General features: G+C 48.7%; 1 protein-coding gene across 1 annotated transcript; it reads left to right on the top strand.

Moving 5' to 3' along the window:
- Positions 1-11,003: 11,003 nt before the first annotated feature.
- On the top strand, positions 11,004-16,739 carry LOC142246455 (nmrA-like family domain-containing protein 1). Its single transcript, XM_075319511.1, has 5 exons — positions 11,004-11,125; positions 12,414-12,652; positions 12,760-13,009; positions 15,810-16,000; positions 16,354-16,739. The coding sequence occupies exons 1-5, from the start codon at positions 11,086-11,088 to the stop codon at positions 16,531-16,533; spliced, it is 900 nt and encodes a 299-aa protein (XP_075175626.1). The 5' UTR covers positions 11,004-11,085; the 3' UTR covers positions 16,534-16,739.
- The last annotated feature ends 1,359 nt before the right edge of the window (positions 16,740-18,098 follow it).

The following is an 18,098-nucleotide window of genomic DNA, read 5'->3' as shown; positions in this document are numbered from 1 at the left end:
GGATCCATGCCCTTGGTGGTGTTGTTGGTCTGTGGCCCTATTCCTGGCACCTTAGTCTAGATTGGACCCGTCGGTTTGAAACACTCCGGGTCCCGCTCACCCGTGTGGCTAAAAGAGCTTGCTCTCAGGGTTCACGCGTAGGATTTCTTTGGACTGTAGTGGGAAAGTCCTATCCCATCGGTACGCTAGTACCCCGATTTTGGAGCGGGTTGGGAATGACACTTGAAGTCTTCACCCCCATCGGGTAAATTACCGGAACGCGTGAAGCTACTTTCCGGCCTGGGGTCCACGTACCCCGTCGTGCCCTGGCCCCTGTCCGGTTACAGCTCAAGGCCGCCGGCTGGCCTCCTCGGCAGTCCGTGCCCCTTGACACTGTCCCCCGCGACCGAGTTCCAGCTCCCACCAGGCCCAGACCAACGTCTGCCACCTAGGATACAGGAGCTCTCTTCCGTGGCCTCTCCGCACGAGAGCTACTTCCCCTCCTCTCTCCTTCACTCTCAACTCTCAACTGTCACTGTCCTCACTTTCTCCTCACCAACCCCCCATGTGGGCGGCCCTATTCCCTTCAGGCCCCCAATGGTGTGTCTGGTGGGTTCAGGTGGTAAGTGTTCCTAGGATTTTAATTGGACTAGCTGTTAACAACACCGGAGGTTAACCAAGGAGGGTGGATACTGTGCAGAAGGGCAGATTGCACAATACCCTGTGACGACCTGATAGGCCAGGGCGTCACATATATATATATATATATATATATATATATATATTGATGCAACCTTAGATTAGGAGTGAGGATTCTTTCAGTCACTGGCAGCAAGCAGAGATCTTGATGAGAGATTGAAAAACAAAACCGACAATTGCAGAGTGTTTTATTTTACACACTTAAAGGGGAACTCCAGCAGAATTAATAGGAAGCGGTGGCTCCTTTTTACGGGACACTCACCAGCAGATGTTGATTGGCTGCCAGAAACTTTCAACCAATCAGTGCTCAGCTTGCAGACGGCCATTGTGAATGCGGCTCCTGGGTCACAGGACTCCTCTTTCTATGGACAATCCTTGCCCTGAAGGCGCAGAGAATGAGATCACATGACCCGGGCGGCGGTGGCGGTGTAATCTGTGTATTGATGTGCGGTTTATAATCTCACTGTACATAATGGGCCGTGTGGTGCAGTAATCCTCCGCAGCCGCCAGCCTCATACAGTGAATTCTCGGAACGAAAAAACGGGTATGACGCCGCGCCTATCACCAATTCAATCCGGAAATATTTAATCCAAGTCTTTACTGTATGAGCTAGATACAGGTCAACGCGTTTCAGGGGTCACAGCCCCCTTCCTCAGGACAATATAGCCGTGACAAGGGGAGACGTCGCCCTAGAAAACCACCACAGACTCAGTATGCTTCACAACAAGGATCTGTAATGCAGGGGGACACTTAATTTTCCCCTACATCACATGATTGTGTAAAGATGGCACCTGGACACCAAGGAAATGGCAGGAGATTTCAGCTCTGAAGTCTGCAGAATTATGAATACAGCTCTGGAGTATAAGATTGAATTCATATCTGTGTTGTGAATTCTGTTTTCTTTTCTGTTATAGGATTATGTAAGCTATGTGGTGTCACATCACATAATGCCGCATAACATCACCCACACCGCACACACCCATGCTATACAGGGAGCACAGTATCAGGGCGGCCATATGCAGGACTCCCTCCAGCCGCTGTGGTATCACCCTCCTCCTGGTCGCAGTACTGGGGACGCCCTGTAATGTCAGTAATGCTGGTGTCCTGCACTGATGTCACCTAAACACAACAAACCTGCTGAGGGGAGATAAATGACACAATCCGCTGGCAAGAAGCCATCAATGCAGAAAAAAATGGAACTGAGGGGGAAAAAAAAAATAAAATAAAAAAAAAAAAATAATAAAAAAAAATATATATATATATATATATGCGCAGTACAGACCAAACGTTTGGACACTCCTTCTCATTCAAAGAGTTTTCTTTATTTTCATGACTAAAAATTGCAGATTTACATTGAAAGCATCAAAACTATGAATTACCACATGTGGAGAGAAATACTTAAAAAAGTGTGAAACACCTGAAAATATGTCTTATATTCTAGGTTCTTCACAGTCGCCACCTTTTGCTTTGATTACTGCTTTGCACACTCTTGGCATTCTCTTGATGAGCTTCAAGAGGTAGTCACCGGAAATGGTTCTCACTTCATAGGTGTGCCCTGTCAGGGTTAATAAGTGAGATTTCTTGCCTTATAAATGGGGTCGGGACCATCAGTTGTGTTGTACAGAAGTCTGGTGGATACACAGCTGATAGTCCTACTGAATAGACTGTTAGAATTTGTAATGTGGCAAGAAAAAAGCAGATAAGTAAAGAAAAACGAGTGGCCATCATTACTTTAAGAAATGAAGGTCAGTCAGACCAAAAAATTGGGAAAACTTTTAAAGTGTCCCCAAGTGCAGTGGAAAAAAACATCAAACGCTACAAAGAAACTGGCTCACATGAGGACCACCCCAGGAAAGAAAGACCAAGAGTCACCTCTGCTGCAGAGGATAAGTTTATCCGAGTCACCAGCCTCAGAAATTGCAGGTTAACAGCAGCTCAGATTAGAGACCAGGTCAATGCCACACAGAGTTCTAGCAGCAGACACATCTCTAGAACAACTGTTAGGAGGAGCCTTTGTGGAGCAGGCCTTCATGGTAAAATAGCTGCTAGGAAACCACTGCTAAGGACAGGCAACAAGCAGAAGAGACTTGTTTGGGCTAAAAACCACAAGGAATGGACATTAGGCCAGTGGAAATCTGTGCTTTGGTCTGATGAGTCCAAATTTGAGATCTTTGAATCCAACCACCGTGTCTTTGTGCGACGCAGAAAAGGTGAACGGATGGACTCTACATGCCTGGTTCCCACCGTGAAGCATGGAGGAGGACGTGTGATGGTGTGGGAGATTTTTGCTGGTGACACTGTTGGGGATTTATTCAATATTGAAGGCATACTGAACCAGCATGTCTACCACAGCATCTGGCAGCGGCGTGCTATTCCATCCGGTTTGCGTTTAGTTGGACCATTATTTATTTTTCAACAGGACAATGACCCCAAACACACCTCCAGGCTGTGTAAGAGCTATTTGACTAAGAAGGAGAGTGATGGGGTGCTACGCCAAATTACCTGGCTTCCACAGTCACCAGACCTGAACCCAATCGAGATGGTTTGGGGTGAGCTGGACCGCAGAGTGAAGGCAAAAGGGCCAACAAGTGCTAAGCATCTCTGGGAACTCCTTCAAGACTGTTAGAAAACCGTTTCCGGTGACTACCTCTTGAAGCTCATCAAGAGAATGCCAAGAGTGTGCAAAGCAGTAATCACAGCAAAAGGTGGCGACTGTGAAGAACCTAGAATATAAGACATATTTTCAGTTGTTTCACACTTTTTTGTTAAGTATTTCATTCCACATGTGCTAATTCATAGTTTTGATGCCTTCAATGTGAATCGACAATTTTTAGAGTCAGGAAAATAAAGAAAACTCTTTGAATGAGAAGGTGTGTCCAAACTTTTTCCCTCCCCTTGTGTCACGTTTACCTGTTTACTAGGACTTCCCAGATCCAGATGTGCTTCTGTCCTCCTTCCTCCCCCCCCCGGGGGTATATATAGCTGTGCCCGAGGTGCTTCCGGTACCACAATATGGTTGTGGCTGCTCAGTTGCGGATTGGTTTCACGTATGTTTTTTTTCATACCTTTCAGATTATGAGGAAGCTCGTTGTTTTGTTCTAATCTGAAATCGGCCAGGGAGCTCCCGGAAGTGTTGTTTAAACAAATTGCGAAGGAGGTTTCACTTGGTGGCATGGAAGGGCCTTTCGTTTCCCCACCCTTTTCCAACCTTAGGGTATCTCCTTTGGGCGTAGTCCCTTAGACGGAGCCGGGGGAATACGGGTTAATCCACCACCTATCTCACCCTCGGGCACGTCTGTAAATGATGGAATTGGTGAGGAAGAGTCTTCGGTGGCTTACGCCTCATTTGATCATGCGGTGTCGATGGTGCGCCAAGCAGGGCGAGGGGCGCTAATGGCTGAGTCAGACATTGCATCCGCCTTTCGCCTTTTACCAGTTCACCCGGATTGTCATCACCTTTTGGGTTGTTTTGTTAATGGGGCCTATTATTATGATACTTGACTGCCCGTGGGCTGCGCAAATTCATGCAGGCATTTTGGGATTTTTAGCAGTTTTTTTGGAATGGGTCGTTAAAATTGATACAGGCTCTAAGTTGGTCACCCATTACTTGGATGACTTCTTGTATGTTGGTCCGCCTGGTTCTGACATTTGCAGCAAGGTTTTGCCGAGGTTTAAGGAGCTAATGGGAGTTTTTGGTGTCCCATTTTCGGAGGAAAAAACTGTCGGTCCACTTACGTGCCTTTCCTTTTTGGGCATTGAAGTTGACGCAGTGGACATGGTTTTTCGGTTACTTGCTGAAAAAATTGATAAGCTGCTAGGATTGATAGATGGTTTCCTGTTATGATTCAGGGACCGAGGAGGATCAGAAAAGGACAAAAACGCGGAAACCCAAAAGTAACCACAGTGTCTGGAACCTTAACGGACTGCAGACCTAATCCTGACACACAACTAGAAGTAGCCGTGGGACTTGCCTATGATGACCTGGTCGCCTTGACACAGCCGGAGAAGTAAATATTCTTACAGAGAGAAATATAAGAAAAGCTAATCTGCCTCGGAGCAGTCCCCAAAGATATAGATAGCCCCCACACATGTAAAGACTACGGTGATATAGGAAAACACAATACATAGCTAGAAAACAAATTCAGCAAAGATGAGGCCTAAACTATCTGTATAGGAAAGGATAGGAAAAAGCACTGTCTGCAGCCGTAAAAACCCTATTAAATCTCAGCACGCCTGATATGGAAAAGCCCTGAGCCCACACAGGCCCCCCACCACTATATCAGTACTCTGTTACTGGGATCCAAAAAACACTAATATAGATGAGGGACTTAATTTAATACCAAGCATGACAAAACACAATACATAGCAGAACATGGAGCTAGGTATACAGACACTCCCAGCACGGAATGATCCAACTCCACCAAGAACTCCAGACAGGCAAAATCAGGAATCAAGCATTAGTATCAAAACAGAAAAAAAAACTACAAAAAAGTGGAAACAATAAGCAGAGGTGCAAAGACCAACTTATCTGAGAGGAGTTCTGGTAGAGAGAAGGGCTGGTTTCAGAATGTCCTTAGCACACAGGAGATACATTGAGCACCGGCAAGGAACAGGAGAAAACTACTCAGTTATATAGGCCCAATCTGAATGACCTGATTGCCAGTCCTCCACAGGTGTTTGGCTCCCATTCAACAAGTAGCAACAGAAAGAGGAGATAAAAACTCCTCCAAAAATGTAATATACTCACAGCAAAAAAGGGACCCGTAGGGACCCGCAAGCATGAGGATCCGTGATGAGGATTGTGGGCTTACGTACATTGGCCAATTTACAAACTAATACCTCATATATATTTGATATATATTTTTTGCACTTTTTTAATACGGGGTGCAGCCGGGCCTCTTAATACGGCCGTGCATAGTGGAGTCTCTGTCCCTTGTGTGCTGCAGTGAGTAGTGTCCGGGTAACCCGCCTAACCTAATAGTAAGGGCGTGATAATAGGTTGCTGGCTGGACACCATGCGCATACGAGTGTGAACAGTGCCCTATGCGCGCCACTAGTGTGCAATTTACCTTGCACCTGTGAAGTGTCCATCATGTTGAGAGGTTTGTCTGCATCCTGTTGGTGCATTAGATGTGTTGGCCTGGGCTAACTAGACTGGTTGCCCTCTTTTTTGCTGTGAGTATATCCCATTCAACAAGTCAACTGCACCACCAGCACTGACCACAAGAGGGAGCACCAAACTGGAAAATGTATTCACAACAGTTTCCTCTTTCTTAAGAAAGTTAGGTTGGCGCAAATGCAATCTCTCCTGGGTTCATTTTCTTTTGCGTGGATTGTGAAGATGTAATTTACCCTCTCACTGTATATGCTGTGATACTATGTCATGATATGTATATTTCCCTGGTTGTATTAGTTGTAATTCATGTATTTTCTTGGGAGAGCTACTGGTCTCAATGTGTCTCTCTCATACAATTGTAGTCTTGGCATCCAATGTGATTATGTAAATAGCCTGTCCTCTTCTTTCCAGAGTTGTGTATCTAATCTGTAATTGCATTGGCCAGTGAAGGAATAGTCATTGTTCTTTACAGCAGGGGATCCCTTCATCTACTGTGGCTGGCAGACATATTGGAGCCCTGTGATGGACCAAACCATTGATGATAGGATGTGTGACCCCTACCCCCTGAACAAACATGGTGGGCTGGTCAAGCAGCCCAGACAATGCATTTCCCTTTTTGTAACTTCAGAGTGAGCTGAAACTTGAAGAGAGCAGGAGCCCCAGCCTGGGTGGCTGTGGACACGGACGGAGCTAGGCCTGTGTGGCGGCCCGTGGGATTGTGTGGAACTCTTTGGACTACTGTAAGGACGATTGCTTTGTTATCCGGTCCGAGGATTGTCGGGAAGGGCCCCCGAATCTGTTTTACGTGGACTTATCGTGTGCTGTTCCAGTGTTCTTGTGAATAAACCTGTTGGATCGTCCCTCGGCCTCGTCCATCCTTTGCTCTGTTGTACACCCCCGTCACAAACTGGTTGGCAGCGCTGGGATCAGAGCAGAAGGAATGGAGGACAATGGCTCAACATCAGGAACCAGCACTGCAGAGTACAAGACCTGGACTTTGGGGAGCCTGCAATCAAAGGCCCGTGAAGTAGGAGTTCGTTTCAAAGGACTCTCCAAGGAGCAGCTGATTGAGGCGCTAGAAGGAGTCTGCTCGCAAAATGACGTGGAGGAAGGATCCTCACAGCAAACGGAAGAAAGACGGCAGCCGGAGGTGAATACCCAAAAAAGTCAATGGGTTGTGTGGTACAAGGAGGAGATGGCACTGCTTGGAGATGAGGCCACCATAGAAGATAAGAGGGAGGCCATGCGTGGAGCTAAAGAGAAGGAGCGCAGGATGGAGGAGATGGCACTGCTGGATAAGGAGCTCGCTGTGGAAGCCGCGAGAGGTTCCAGACAGACTGTAACCCCAGCACCCATCATGAGGGAACTTCCCAGGGTGTCCCGCAAAGACTTTAAGCCGTTTAATGAGGCTGCAGGCGACATTGAGGGCTTCTTCCAGGACTTTGAGCATCAGTGTCGATTAATGGAAGTCCCGGACAGGGAGCGTGTCCGGCATCTGGTTGGGCTCCTAGAGGGGGGAGCTGCTGAAGCCTATAGAGCTATGGACCCTCGGTGGAACTGTGAGTATGCGGATATTAAACAGACTATTCTAGAACATTATGCTGTGACCCCAGACACTTACAGGACTCAGTTCCGTGCTTTAGCCTGTGATGGGGAAGTGTCTTTTAAGATATATGCTCATAGACTCAAACAAATATGTAATCGCTGGCTGGAGGCAGAGGAGGCCTTATCTTGGGAGACCTTCCTGCAGGTCATCCTAAAAGAACAATTATTTGCCCAGTGCCCCGCTGAGATCCGGGAATGGGTGCGTGAGAGAAAACCAGCGACAGTGGAGGAAGCTGCTGCTCTCGCTGATGAGGCTCTCACCATCAAGCCTCAGTGGAGGGTTCTGTTGGAGGATGGAGAGATGCCTAACAGCTCCACAACACCGGATGCCCCCAGTTATTCTGTCCCCATTGTTCCCCGTTCCTCTAAGCCACCACATGTTGATACCCGTGTTAATGTGCCTCATGTTGCTTCTACTGCACTTTCTGGAATACGCCGGGGAGAGGAAATAACAGAGCGCAGGTGTTATGTTTGTAGGCATCCCGGGCATTTGCAGGCCTCATGCCCAGCCAGGCCATGGAGGAATCATCCTCAAACCCCTACAGCACCTTCAGGTGGGAGCCGGCCTCCAAGTTCCCCTACCCCTTACCCAAGAGGACGCCTTGGATGGAGGGAGACCCAGCTCAGATGCTATCAATGTGGACAGCCAGGGCATCGGCAAGTCTCCTGCCCAGCTGTTCAAATGAGGACTGATCCTGCACCCAATCGGATTGTTAATTATTTACAGCCCAGTGCCATGGAGGAAGATGTGGCACCGTTATGTGAGGACTGGCCTAGTGACTCAGCCCCCCATGTTGCACCACCAGGAGTTTACGGGGTGCGACCCGCAGTTATGACGACTTCTGCTCATCGAGGTAAGCACTTGCAGGAGGTTGTGCTGGATGGACAGAGACTTGTTGGATTTTGTGACTCGGGTGCTTTCCTCACACTGGCTGATCCCCAAGTGGTTCGGCCTGAGGCAATCCATAGAGGACCTGGGATTGTCATTGAACTGGCTGGTGGACAATGGAGGACTATTCCCACAGCCACTGTGGATCTGAACTTTGGTTTTGGGGTCAGGCGATGTGTGGTTGGGGTGATGGGTGGTCTGCCTGCAGCTGTTCTCCTGGGCAATGATGTGGGAGAGCTACGATGCCAATTCGTGGCTGCATGAAGCCACATGTAAGTAACGCTCTGCCTGTGTGTACTTAACCAGTGACCTGTAGAGGTCCCTAGTACGTACACAAGTTGGGAGGGGGAGGGATTGTGAAGATGTAATTTACCCTCTCACTGTATATGCTGTGATACTATGTCATGATATGTATATTTCCCTGGTTGTATTAGTTGTAATTCATGTATTTTCTTGGGAGAGCTACTGGTCTCAATGTGTCTCTCTCATACAATTGTAGTCTTGGCATCCAATGTGATTATGTAAATAGCCTGTCCTCTTCTTTCCAGAGTTGTGTATCTAATCTGTAATTGCATTGGCCAGTGAAGGAATAGTCATTGTTCTTTACAGCAGGGGATCCCTTCATCTACTGTGGCTGGCAGACATATTGGAGCCCTGTGATGGACCAAACCATTGATGATAGGATGTGTGACCCCTACCCCCTGAACAAACATGGTGGGCTGGTCAAGCAGCCCAGACAATGCATTTCCCTTTTTTTAACTTCAGAGTGAGCTGAAACTTGAAGAGAGCAGGAGCCCCAGCCTGGGTGGCTGTGGACACGGACGGAGCTAGGCCTGTGTGGCGGCCCGTGGGATTGTGTGGAACTCTTTGGACTACTGTAAGGACGATTGCTTTGTTATCCGGTCCGAGGATTGTCGGGAAGGGCCCCCGAATCTGTTTTACGTGGACTTATCGTGTGCTGTTCCAGTGTTCTTGTGAATAAACCTGTTGGATTGTCCCTCGGCCTCGTCCATCCTTTGCTCTGTTGTACACCCCCGTCACAGTGCCGCGTTATGCCGAAGGGCAGGATTTTTTCTAGGTGGCTGGCCATGGCAATGCGAGATGTTCAGCTCCCACACCATAGGATTCGGATAGGTCTTTCCTTGCGTGCGGATCTCCAGGTGTGGAGGAGTTTTTTGCTGAAGTATAATGGTCATAGTTGCTTCCAAGGTGAGGAGCGTTTGTGTCAGGATATCTCCCTTTTCACAGACGCGGCTGGGTCTGTGGGTTTTGGGGTTATCTTTCTTAATCAGTGGTGTGCGGAGCGGTGGCCATTTAGGTGGATCGAATGTGGATGGACAAAAAAATCTTACTCTTCTTGAGCTCTTCCCATTGATGGTGGCAGTCGTTTTTTGGGGTGAGCTGTTTGCCAATTCGCAAATTTGTTTCTGGTCCGACAATGAAAGTGTCGTTCATGCTGTAAATCATGTGTCTTCTTCTTTACTTCCTGTTGTGAAGCTGAGTCGTTTCCTGGTGTTGAGATGCTTGTCGCTGAATATCTGGTTTCGCTCTCGTCACGTTCCGGGTATAAAAAACTCTATGGCTGACGCATTCTCACGTTTTGATTTTCAGAAGTTCCGGTAGCATGCTCCATCGGTCAATCAGCAAGGAACACCGTTCCCGGGCTACCTCTGGGCCCCCTGATGCCCCTGGTTTGCGCTTCTGTTGCTAAATCAACATTGACGGCGTACGGTCATTCCAGGCCAAGTGTATGGGTGGGACACTCTTATGTATATTGGGCTGGGCAGAGGGCCGAATTACGGCCCGGTGGTAGATCGCTCGGGTTCGTCAATGCGGATGTGAATTGGAGAGGCATCCGGGGGCTTATGTGGTCGCAAGTGCTTCCGGAAGTAGTTCAGATATCAAGAACGGCGTTTGCACGAGTCGTTTTGGTGCTGCATGCGGGGGGGGGGGGGCAATGATTTGTGCTCAATTCAAATGGCGGAGCTCCTCACACTTATGAGGACGGATATTGTCAAATTTCCGGGGGTTTTCTCACAGGTAGTCATTGTATGGTCGGAGATAGTGCCCAGGGTAGTGTGGCGTGGGGCGCGTGATTGGGCTGGTATGGAAAGGACCCGCAGGACCATAAACCACCACATTTTTCGTTTTGTTCACTTTAAGGGTGGAGTTATTGTGAGGCACCGACAATTAGAAGGGAGTAATGCTAGGCTGATGCGGCCAGACGGGGTACACCTGAATGACATTGGGTTGGACATCCTTTTGTTGGGGCTGCAGGACAAGATTGAGGAGGCCTTGTTCTTTCTTGGTGGGGGGTCGTAGCTCCACTGTGTCATCGCTACTCCTTGGCGGAAGATCGGCTATGGGTAACTTGCGTCGTGAGTCTGGCGGCATAACCCCAGCACTTCCGGTGGTCAACTTTATGAGCCGCAACCTTACCCTTCCAAAGATGGTGGTGTTAAAAGATGAGAGTGGTTTTAAGTTTTGATACTCTCCAATAAAGATATTTGAATTTCTGTTTTTGTCCTTTGTATGCGTTTGGAAAAGGGGCGTTTGTTTAATGGTGTGGACAGTCATGGCGGGGGGGGGGGGGGGTGATATAGGGTCTTGGGATAAGGGGCTGACTTTCTGAGGGTCCCCGGCCTCCTGATGATCCGGTTGCCTATTGTGAGCAGCTGAGTCATGACACTTGGCCACAGCCCAGGGGCGGGGAGGGTCCGGGGCTTCAGTATATAACCCTCTCTACACTGGGCCGGGCTGTATACCTGCAGGAACCCTCCAGTCTACAGCAGTGGCCATGGCTGACAAGAAAGTGATTGTAGTGTTTGGAGCCACAGGTGAGTGCAGGGAGGGGAAGGGCTGAAGTTTGGGGGTGTCTGGATGTAGAGGGGATTCTGTGCCCGTCCCATTCCTCTAACTGTAGAGGTGCACCTGCTGTGTACTCCCTCATATATCCCCTATATACATGCAGTAAGGCTCTGCTGCACTACAACCCCTATCATCTATATCTAGCCCTTTATGTGTAAACTTACAGCAATCTCTTTCCCCAGATTCTTCTCTGTGGGGCCAGGTCTGGGTTTGTCATTAATATGGCAGCTGTCCCATTCTCTTCATGCTGGGGGCAATGTGCATCTCATGGTGACATTCCATGTAGTGGAATGTCATAATGGAAATATCTGCAGAAACCTATACCATATACGCTAAATGGGGCAGGGAGTCTGCAACTTGTGTCTTTTATATAACATATGGGGGGAATCCCGCTGTCTAACCCCTTTAAAGGGAATCTCTCAGCAGGTTTCTGTTACCTCATCTGATAACAGCATGATTAAGCAAACAAGCCCTGAATCCAATGATGTATCACTTAGATTACTGGGTGCAGCTGTTTTGACACAATCTGAGTTTTTAAATATAACTGAGCTGCCCCTTCCCACACCAGGCTCTCTATACAGATTGAGCATAGACAGTGAGGTGGCATGCTGGACTGCTGTGCATGTGACGTTAGAGTCCTGCTATGATAAGGATCCTGCTGCTAAGGGCTGCTTCTCACTTGCGAGTTTCTCGCAGTAGAGCAATGTGAGAAAAACTCGCATTGAAATCGGACACATGTTAGTTAATGATTCAGCTCTCATCTGCGATTTTTTTCTCAGTCCAAATCGGACCGAGAAAAAAATCGCAGCATGCTGCTTTTTTGCGAGTTTCTCGCACCATTTGTCCCAATGATTTCCTATGGAAGGGGATTAAAAGTAGCATCACACACGCGCACCACCGTTCACATTTGCGAGTGTGGCAGTAACTTCGCACATTAGATGAATGTGACAGCACATTCCCATAGGTTGATTAAATGACACATGTGTTATAGCTTTTATCTAATTAAGATGTTGCATGAAACTAGCATCGCAATCGCGACACACACGCGAGCAAAAAGCATCGCACTTGCGTTGCACTCGCACCTAACGTGAACTAAAATCAGCCGAGTATTTTTCAGCCCAGTCGGACCGATTTTACTCGCATAGATGTGTTTCCACCCTTAAACAGATTGGAGTTTGAAAAGACAGGCATCCCTGAATTCTATGTCTTAACCCTTGCAGTATGATGTCCGCCATGTCTTGTCCTTTCTCTCCCCAGGAGCTCAGGGTGGGTCGGTCGCTGCCGCTCTCCTGGATGATGGCAGCTTTGAGGTCAGGGCAGTGACTCGAGACCCCAGCAAACCGGCAGCTGTGAAGCTAAAGGAGGCCGGAGCGGAGGTCGTGTCCGCGGATCTAGACGATGGGAGGAGCCTGGAGGCCGCACTGAGCGGAGCGTATGGTGCGTTCCTGGTCACCAACTTCTGGGAGCATTTCAGCAAAGAGAAGGAGGTCACACAGGTAACGACCCCATGGATGGATAGAATGATGTAGTGGTTATCCTGAGCCTCCTGGTTCATGTAAGGAGCATTGTAATGACTGTTTTAATTATATTTTTATTTCTCCAGGGTAAACTAGTCGCAGATATCTCCAAGCGTCTCGCCCTGGAGATCGTGGTCTTCAGCGGCGTGGAGAATGTGAAGAAACTAACGGAGGGAAAGCTGGAGGTGCTTCATATGGATGGAAAAGGAGAAGTTGAGGAATATTTCCGAGATATCTGGGTCCCGATGACCAGCGTGCGGCTTCCCAGTTACTACGAGAACCTGCTGACCTTCTTCAGGCCCCAGAAGAACAAGGACGGTGATGGCTACTCACTAGGTACAAGAAACTGGATCTTTTACAGGACCTGCCATTGTCATAAAAAATGGGTTTCCTCCTCTAAGATGACTAAGGCCCCCCCCAGTTACCTGTGTCTAAATGGAACACATGTACAGTGTGTCCACCCATATCCTGTCCACCGCCATTAACTTGAGAACGGCGGCAGCTATAGGCATAGAAGTGGTGTCTAGGTATAGTAAAGTAGCCATGCGCTACGCAATGAAACCACCTATAGCACCACCTGGTGGAAAACAACGGAGTTAGCATTTTTATCTCGAAAACGGAACGAGATAGAGGAAAAAAGTGAATTACAAAGATGTAGGGCATCATCAATTCAATACGAATCGACACCTTGCACAGAAATGCTATGATTAGAGCGTGTAAACCTCACAAGGCTGTGGACGTGAAGCGATACCTCATGGAGACCTTCCTACAAGTCATTGGGTCTGGTGGCTGTGTGGCCTCCACGCTCACCTGACCTGACCCCATTGGACTTCTTTCTGTGAGGTCACATCAAACAGCAAGTGTATACGACCCCTCCACCAACACTGCAGGACCTACGACCACGTATCACAGATGCTTCTGCAGACGTGTCACCTACCATATTGCACAACGTGCAGCAAGATACAGTATGCTGTGCAGAGGCCAGATGTGCATTGCAGCTGACGGGGGCCACTAATGAGCGCCATATGTGTGACCAGCATTCAATGTTTTGGGGGGTCATGGGTTTCATATCATAGCATTTCTGTATGCAAGGTGTCGACTCGTATTGAATTATGATGCCCTTGTGATGCCCTGGCCTATCAGGTCTTCACAAGGGTGCCGTGTAATCTGCCCTTCTGCATGGTACCCGCTCCTCCTTGGTTACGGGTCCTGTCAATTTGGTGTTGCTACCAACAGGAGTACTAAAATCCTGAGGAACACTCTGCACCACACCCACCAAACACCCATTGGGCAGTCTGAGGGGAATAGGGCCACCCAGAGGGAGGGATGGAAGAAGGAGGTCAGAGATGTCAGTTGAGGAGTGACTCTCCAAGGGAGAGGTCACAAGTCAGTAGTAGAGTAGCAGTGAGCAGCGGTGACAGGAAAGTACCTGTCCCAGGTGCCAGACGTTGGCCTGGCCAGAAGATGCTGGAACCCCGGTCGCAGGGGGTAGTGACAGGGGGCACGGTGCTGCTACAGAGAGCGGACCGGCTGCCTTGTGCTACAACCGGGCAGGGGCCAGGGCACGACAGGGTACTCGGACCCTAGGCTGGAAAGAAGCTTCACGCAGCCCAGTAACTCACCCGACGGGAACGGAGTCTTCAGGAACCATTCCCCACCCGCTCCAGAATCAGGGTACTAGCGCAATGAGGGGGATAGGACTTCCCACAACTGTCCAGAAAATCCCAATCGTGAACCCTGAGAGCAAGCTCACCCTGCTAGCCACGCAGGTGAGCGGGACCCAAAATGCTCTTAAGTGTAAGGGATCCACACGTAGGACACACAGTGCCAAGGGACAAGGATTCAGGTCAACTGCAACACCAAAAGGGCACGGACCCAGCGTGCTCGCCTAAAAGGAGCAGGACATTCAAGAGTTTGGTTTATCTGGTGTCAGCGTCAGTGACTTTGGACTGTGTGAGTACACGGTATCCCTTTGCACCCGACGGGTTCCCCACTCCATCCATCACCGCATCCCGGGACACCACTCCCCCCTGCCCCTGGAGGGGTTAACAACTCGAGCTGCCTCGTACCATCGTCCCTGGTCTTCCCCAAACGGCAGTGGTGGTCCCTCACGTTACCACACACTGTGGGTGGTGTCATGAACACTAACCCTTTCACCACCTAAACATCCCCCCCCTTTTTATTCCTGGTGGCCGCGCGACCCCGCCTCGGATCCGGAGACCCCTCGAGCCACTGCGGATCCGGGTCCGAGCAGCCCGTCGGCTGTCGCGGGGGCGGCACACCCTACAATTTTTTTAATTCACTTTTTTTCTCTATCTCGTTCCGTTTTCAAGGTAAAAATGCTAACTCAGTTGTTTTCCACCAGGTGGTGCTATAAGTGGTTTCATGGCGTAGCGCATGGCTACTTTACTATACCTAGACACCACTTCTATGCCTATAGTGTTCTCAAGTTAATGGCGGTGGACACACTGTATATGTGACTTGCGTACATGCAGTCCTGTGCCAGCTAGACTGTCTGTGGCCTCACAATGCAAGTGTATCGAGCGAGGTCTAGTTGGAATGTGGCCGGAAGTATGAAAACCTCTTACATGCAGTCACACTCCTGGCATAGATTTCTCAGTGACTTCTCACATCTCGAGCAGAGTGACTGAAGACTTGTGGTCCAGTCTTAATTAATCCCTTTAAATGGCTTTCCTACTGCTGGGTCCCTTACTTTTCTGGAGGAGGAAGACTACGGTCTCCTCTGTGACTGATGGTCTATTTAAAGGGATACCGGACCCTCTTACACCCAGAAGGTCATCCAGATTTGTTTTTATTACTGCATTCACCCAAGTGCAGCATTCAGACTTGCACAGGGGATAACCCAACGCCTGGTCAGTAAATGCTTTACCAGCAGGGGGCAGCAGTGTGATGTATTGTAGCCAAATTTGCAACCTAAAATCATAAGAACTATGAATACAGCTCTGGATGTGATTGGAGTATAATGAAAATAGTTTTCTAGATCTGTCTGAATAGGCATGTGCTTGTTAACTCTGTAGCGTCTCACAGCTGAGGATTTGTTACAGTTGCATCCAGTCTACAGATTTGACTCCAGACGATCAGTTGGCTCCAGTTTCACGACTTTCTCTCTTTCCAGCGGTTCCGATGGGTGATGTGCTCTGGGATGGGATGTCCGTCAGAGACTTGGGTGGCGTGGTGGTCAGCATCCTGAAGTCTCCATCAGAATACATAGGAAAGAACATCGGTCTCAGCACGGAGAAGCTGACGGTGGAGCAGTATGCGGCCATAATGTCCAGAGTCACCGGCAAGGACATCAAAGACGCCAAGGTGAGATCAGAGGCCTCTCCGGGGGTGGATCACGCTTTTCTCACTGAGGCAAACGTAGATGTAAATTTCTACACTAACGCTCTGTCCTCAAATGAGAAACCCACAATGGCTGCCACAGTGCCGACTGGATGTTAATGACCAAGGCAGCCATCTTGTACCTGATACTAGAAGGGGCGGGGGGGGAGGGTTGTTGTATGCCCACTGAAAACCAGAGCTGCATTTATAGTTCTGCTGACTGTCCTGCAGCCCAAGAGCCAACTACCTCCTCTGCCCAACATGGATGATACCAGAGAGCAATAGATTATATTGAGGCCTGTGGTGCAATGTCCCTTAATTGTGCATTTTACCCGCAGATCACCCCTGAAGCCTATGAGAAGCTCGGCTTCCCCGGAGCGGCAGAACTGGCCAACATGTTCCGCTTTTACACCAAGAAGCCCGAAAGGGACGTGGCGATGACCAAGAAGCTCAACCCCAAGGCCAAGAGCTTTGAGCCATGGATGGAGGAGAACAAGGAGGCGTTTAAGGACTTGTGAAGCAACTTATGAGATGTGGTGGAGAAAAGACTGTGAAATATAAGGGCTGCTTTAGCAAAACTAGTGCATGGAGACAAGAAAACACTGTTACCATAGCAACAAATCAGAATTCTGCTCTTATTTCTGAGCTGGCCTATGGAAAATGAAAGCTGTAACCTGATTGGCTTTTATAGATGACGTCAGTTACTCTAGTTCTTGGGACCATTACTGTGAAAGGCTCTGGAGCCTGGGGGAGGGGGGGGGGTTCGGCGGCGACGACATTAATGTGTGTGTGTTTTAAAAAAATCCTAAATCCTAACAAAGGCCCCAAAATCCCATCTGTGAGAGGTGGCGTTGTCCATAGCAACAGATTCAATACGTTTTCAATGGCTGCTGGAAAGTGAACGCTGAATCTAACTGGTTGCTATGGGCCGACAGTTGTGGATTTGTCCATAACTACCAACACGGGTTACTGGGAATTACAAGGCCGAGTATCCACAACTGTTGCCCATAGCAACATTAGAAATGAGAGGATTGGTTGCCATGGGTAATAGCCAGTTATGGTGGCCAATTCATCACTTTTCTACAAGCCCCTGATGCACGGATGTTACAGATGGGGTGAAACCCACTAATGTCGGGGAAATAAAGGGACAAGTGACTGGAGCGGTGGTCACTAATGTGCAGTAAGACGCCATTCACACACGTGCAATATGTCCTCCTCCCACATCCTCTATGGTCAGTGGAACAACCCCATTAAGACTTTGTGTTTAATAATAAGCGGGGGCTCAGGTCATTACTGGTTTAATGCTTTAACCTTCTAAGGCCAGAATCACACTTGCTAGTGCATCGCGTGTAACTCGCGTGAGTCTCTCATGGTAGAACCCGGCATGGCCGCACACTCTCCTGACAGGAGCGGGTCGGTTGCATGTATCTCTATGCAGCTCAGACGCTCCTGTATGCATAGTGTGCGGCCATGCCGGGTTCTACCATGAGAGACTCACGCGAGTTACACGCGATGCACTAGCAAGTGTGATTCTGGCCTAATAAATAAACCATGTTCAGTTACGAGGATCCGTGGCCTGAGAGCAAGTCACACAAGGGTTAAGTTGGCAAAATTTAGAAGGGATATAACAGGGGCTAAAAAAAAAAAAGAGTAACATGATTAAAAGGGGAAACAAAATGTCATCTATTACTCTCTTTTCCATCCATTATTTACTGCCCTGCAACAATGACCTCAATCTGGATGCTGCCACTCATGACTGGCTGCAGTGGTCATGTGCAAACATGTGATGTCATCACTGCAGAGATGTAAACAAGAAGCAGCAGGAACCAATGGTGTCAGTGTAAGATTACCTTTTTCATTTTATTCCATTTCTAATCTAACGGATTCACCAATTCTGGACGGCTGCTATTTTTTGGCTGGGGAGGGCTCAATACCCATGGGCCTCCCCAGCCTGAAAATACCAGTCCCCAGCTGTCTCTGCAACCAAATGAGCATGAACATGCTCCTGATGAGGCGGCAGATGTTCTCGTGAAGGATCTCCTCCCATACCTGGACCAAAGCATTAGTCAACTCCTGGACAGTC

Source organism: Anomaloglossus baeobatrachus, chromosome 7 (genome assembly GCF_048569485.1).
Source record: "Anomaloglossus baeobatrachus isolate aAnoBae1 chromosome 7, aAnoBae1.hap1, whole genome shotgun sequence".
NCBI lineage: Eukaryota > Metazoa > Chordata > Amphibia > Anura > Aromobatidae > Anomaloglossus > Anomaloglossus baeobatrachus.
This window is presented reverse-complemented; position numbering and strand designations above follow the sequence as displayed.

Coding starts and splice junctions, on each gene's coding strand:
- LOC142246455 (XM_075319511.1), top strand. CDS start 11,086: ATGGCTGACAAGAAAGTGATTGTAGTGTTTGGAGCCACAG. Junction 11,126..12,413: donor TGTAGTGTTTGGAGCCACAG/GTGAGTGCAGGG, acceptor TTCTCTCCCCAG/GAGCTCAGGGTGGGTCGGTC. Junction 16,001..16,353: donor AGGACATCAAAGACGCCAAG/GTGAGATCAGAG, acceptor TTTTACCCGCAG/ATCACCCCTGAAGCCTATGA.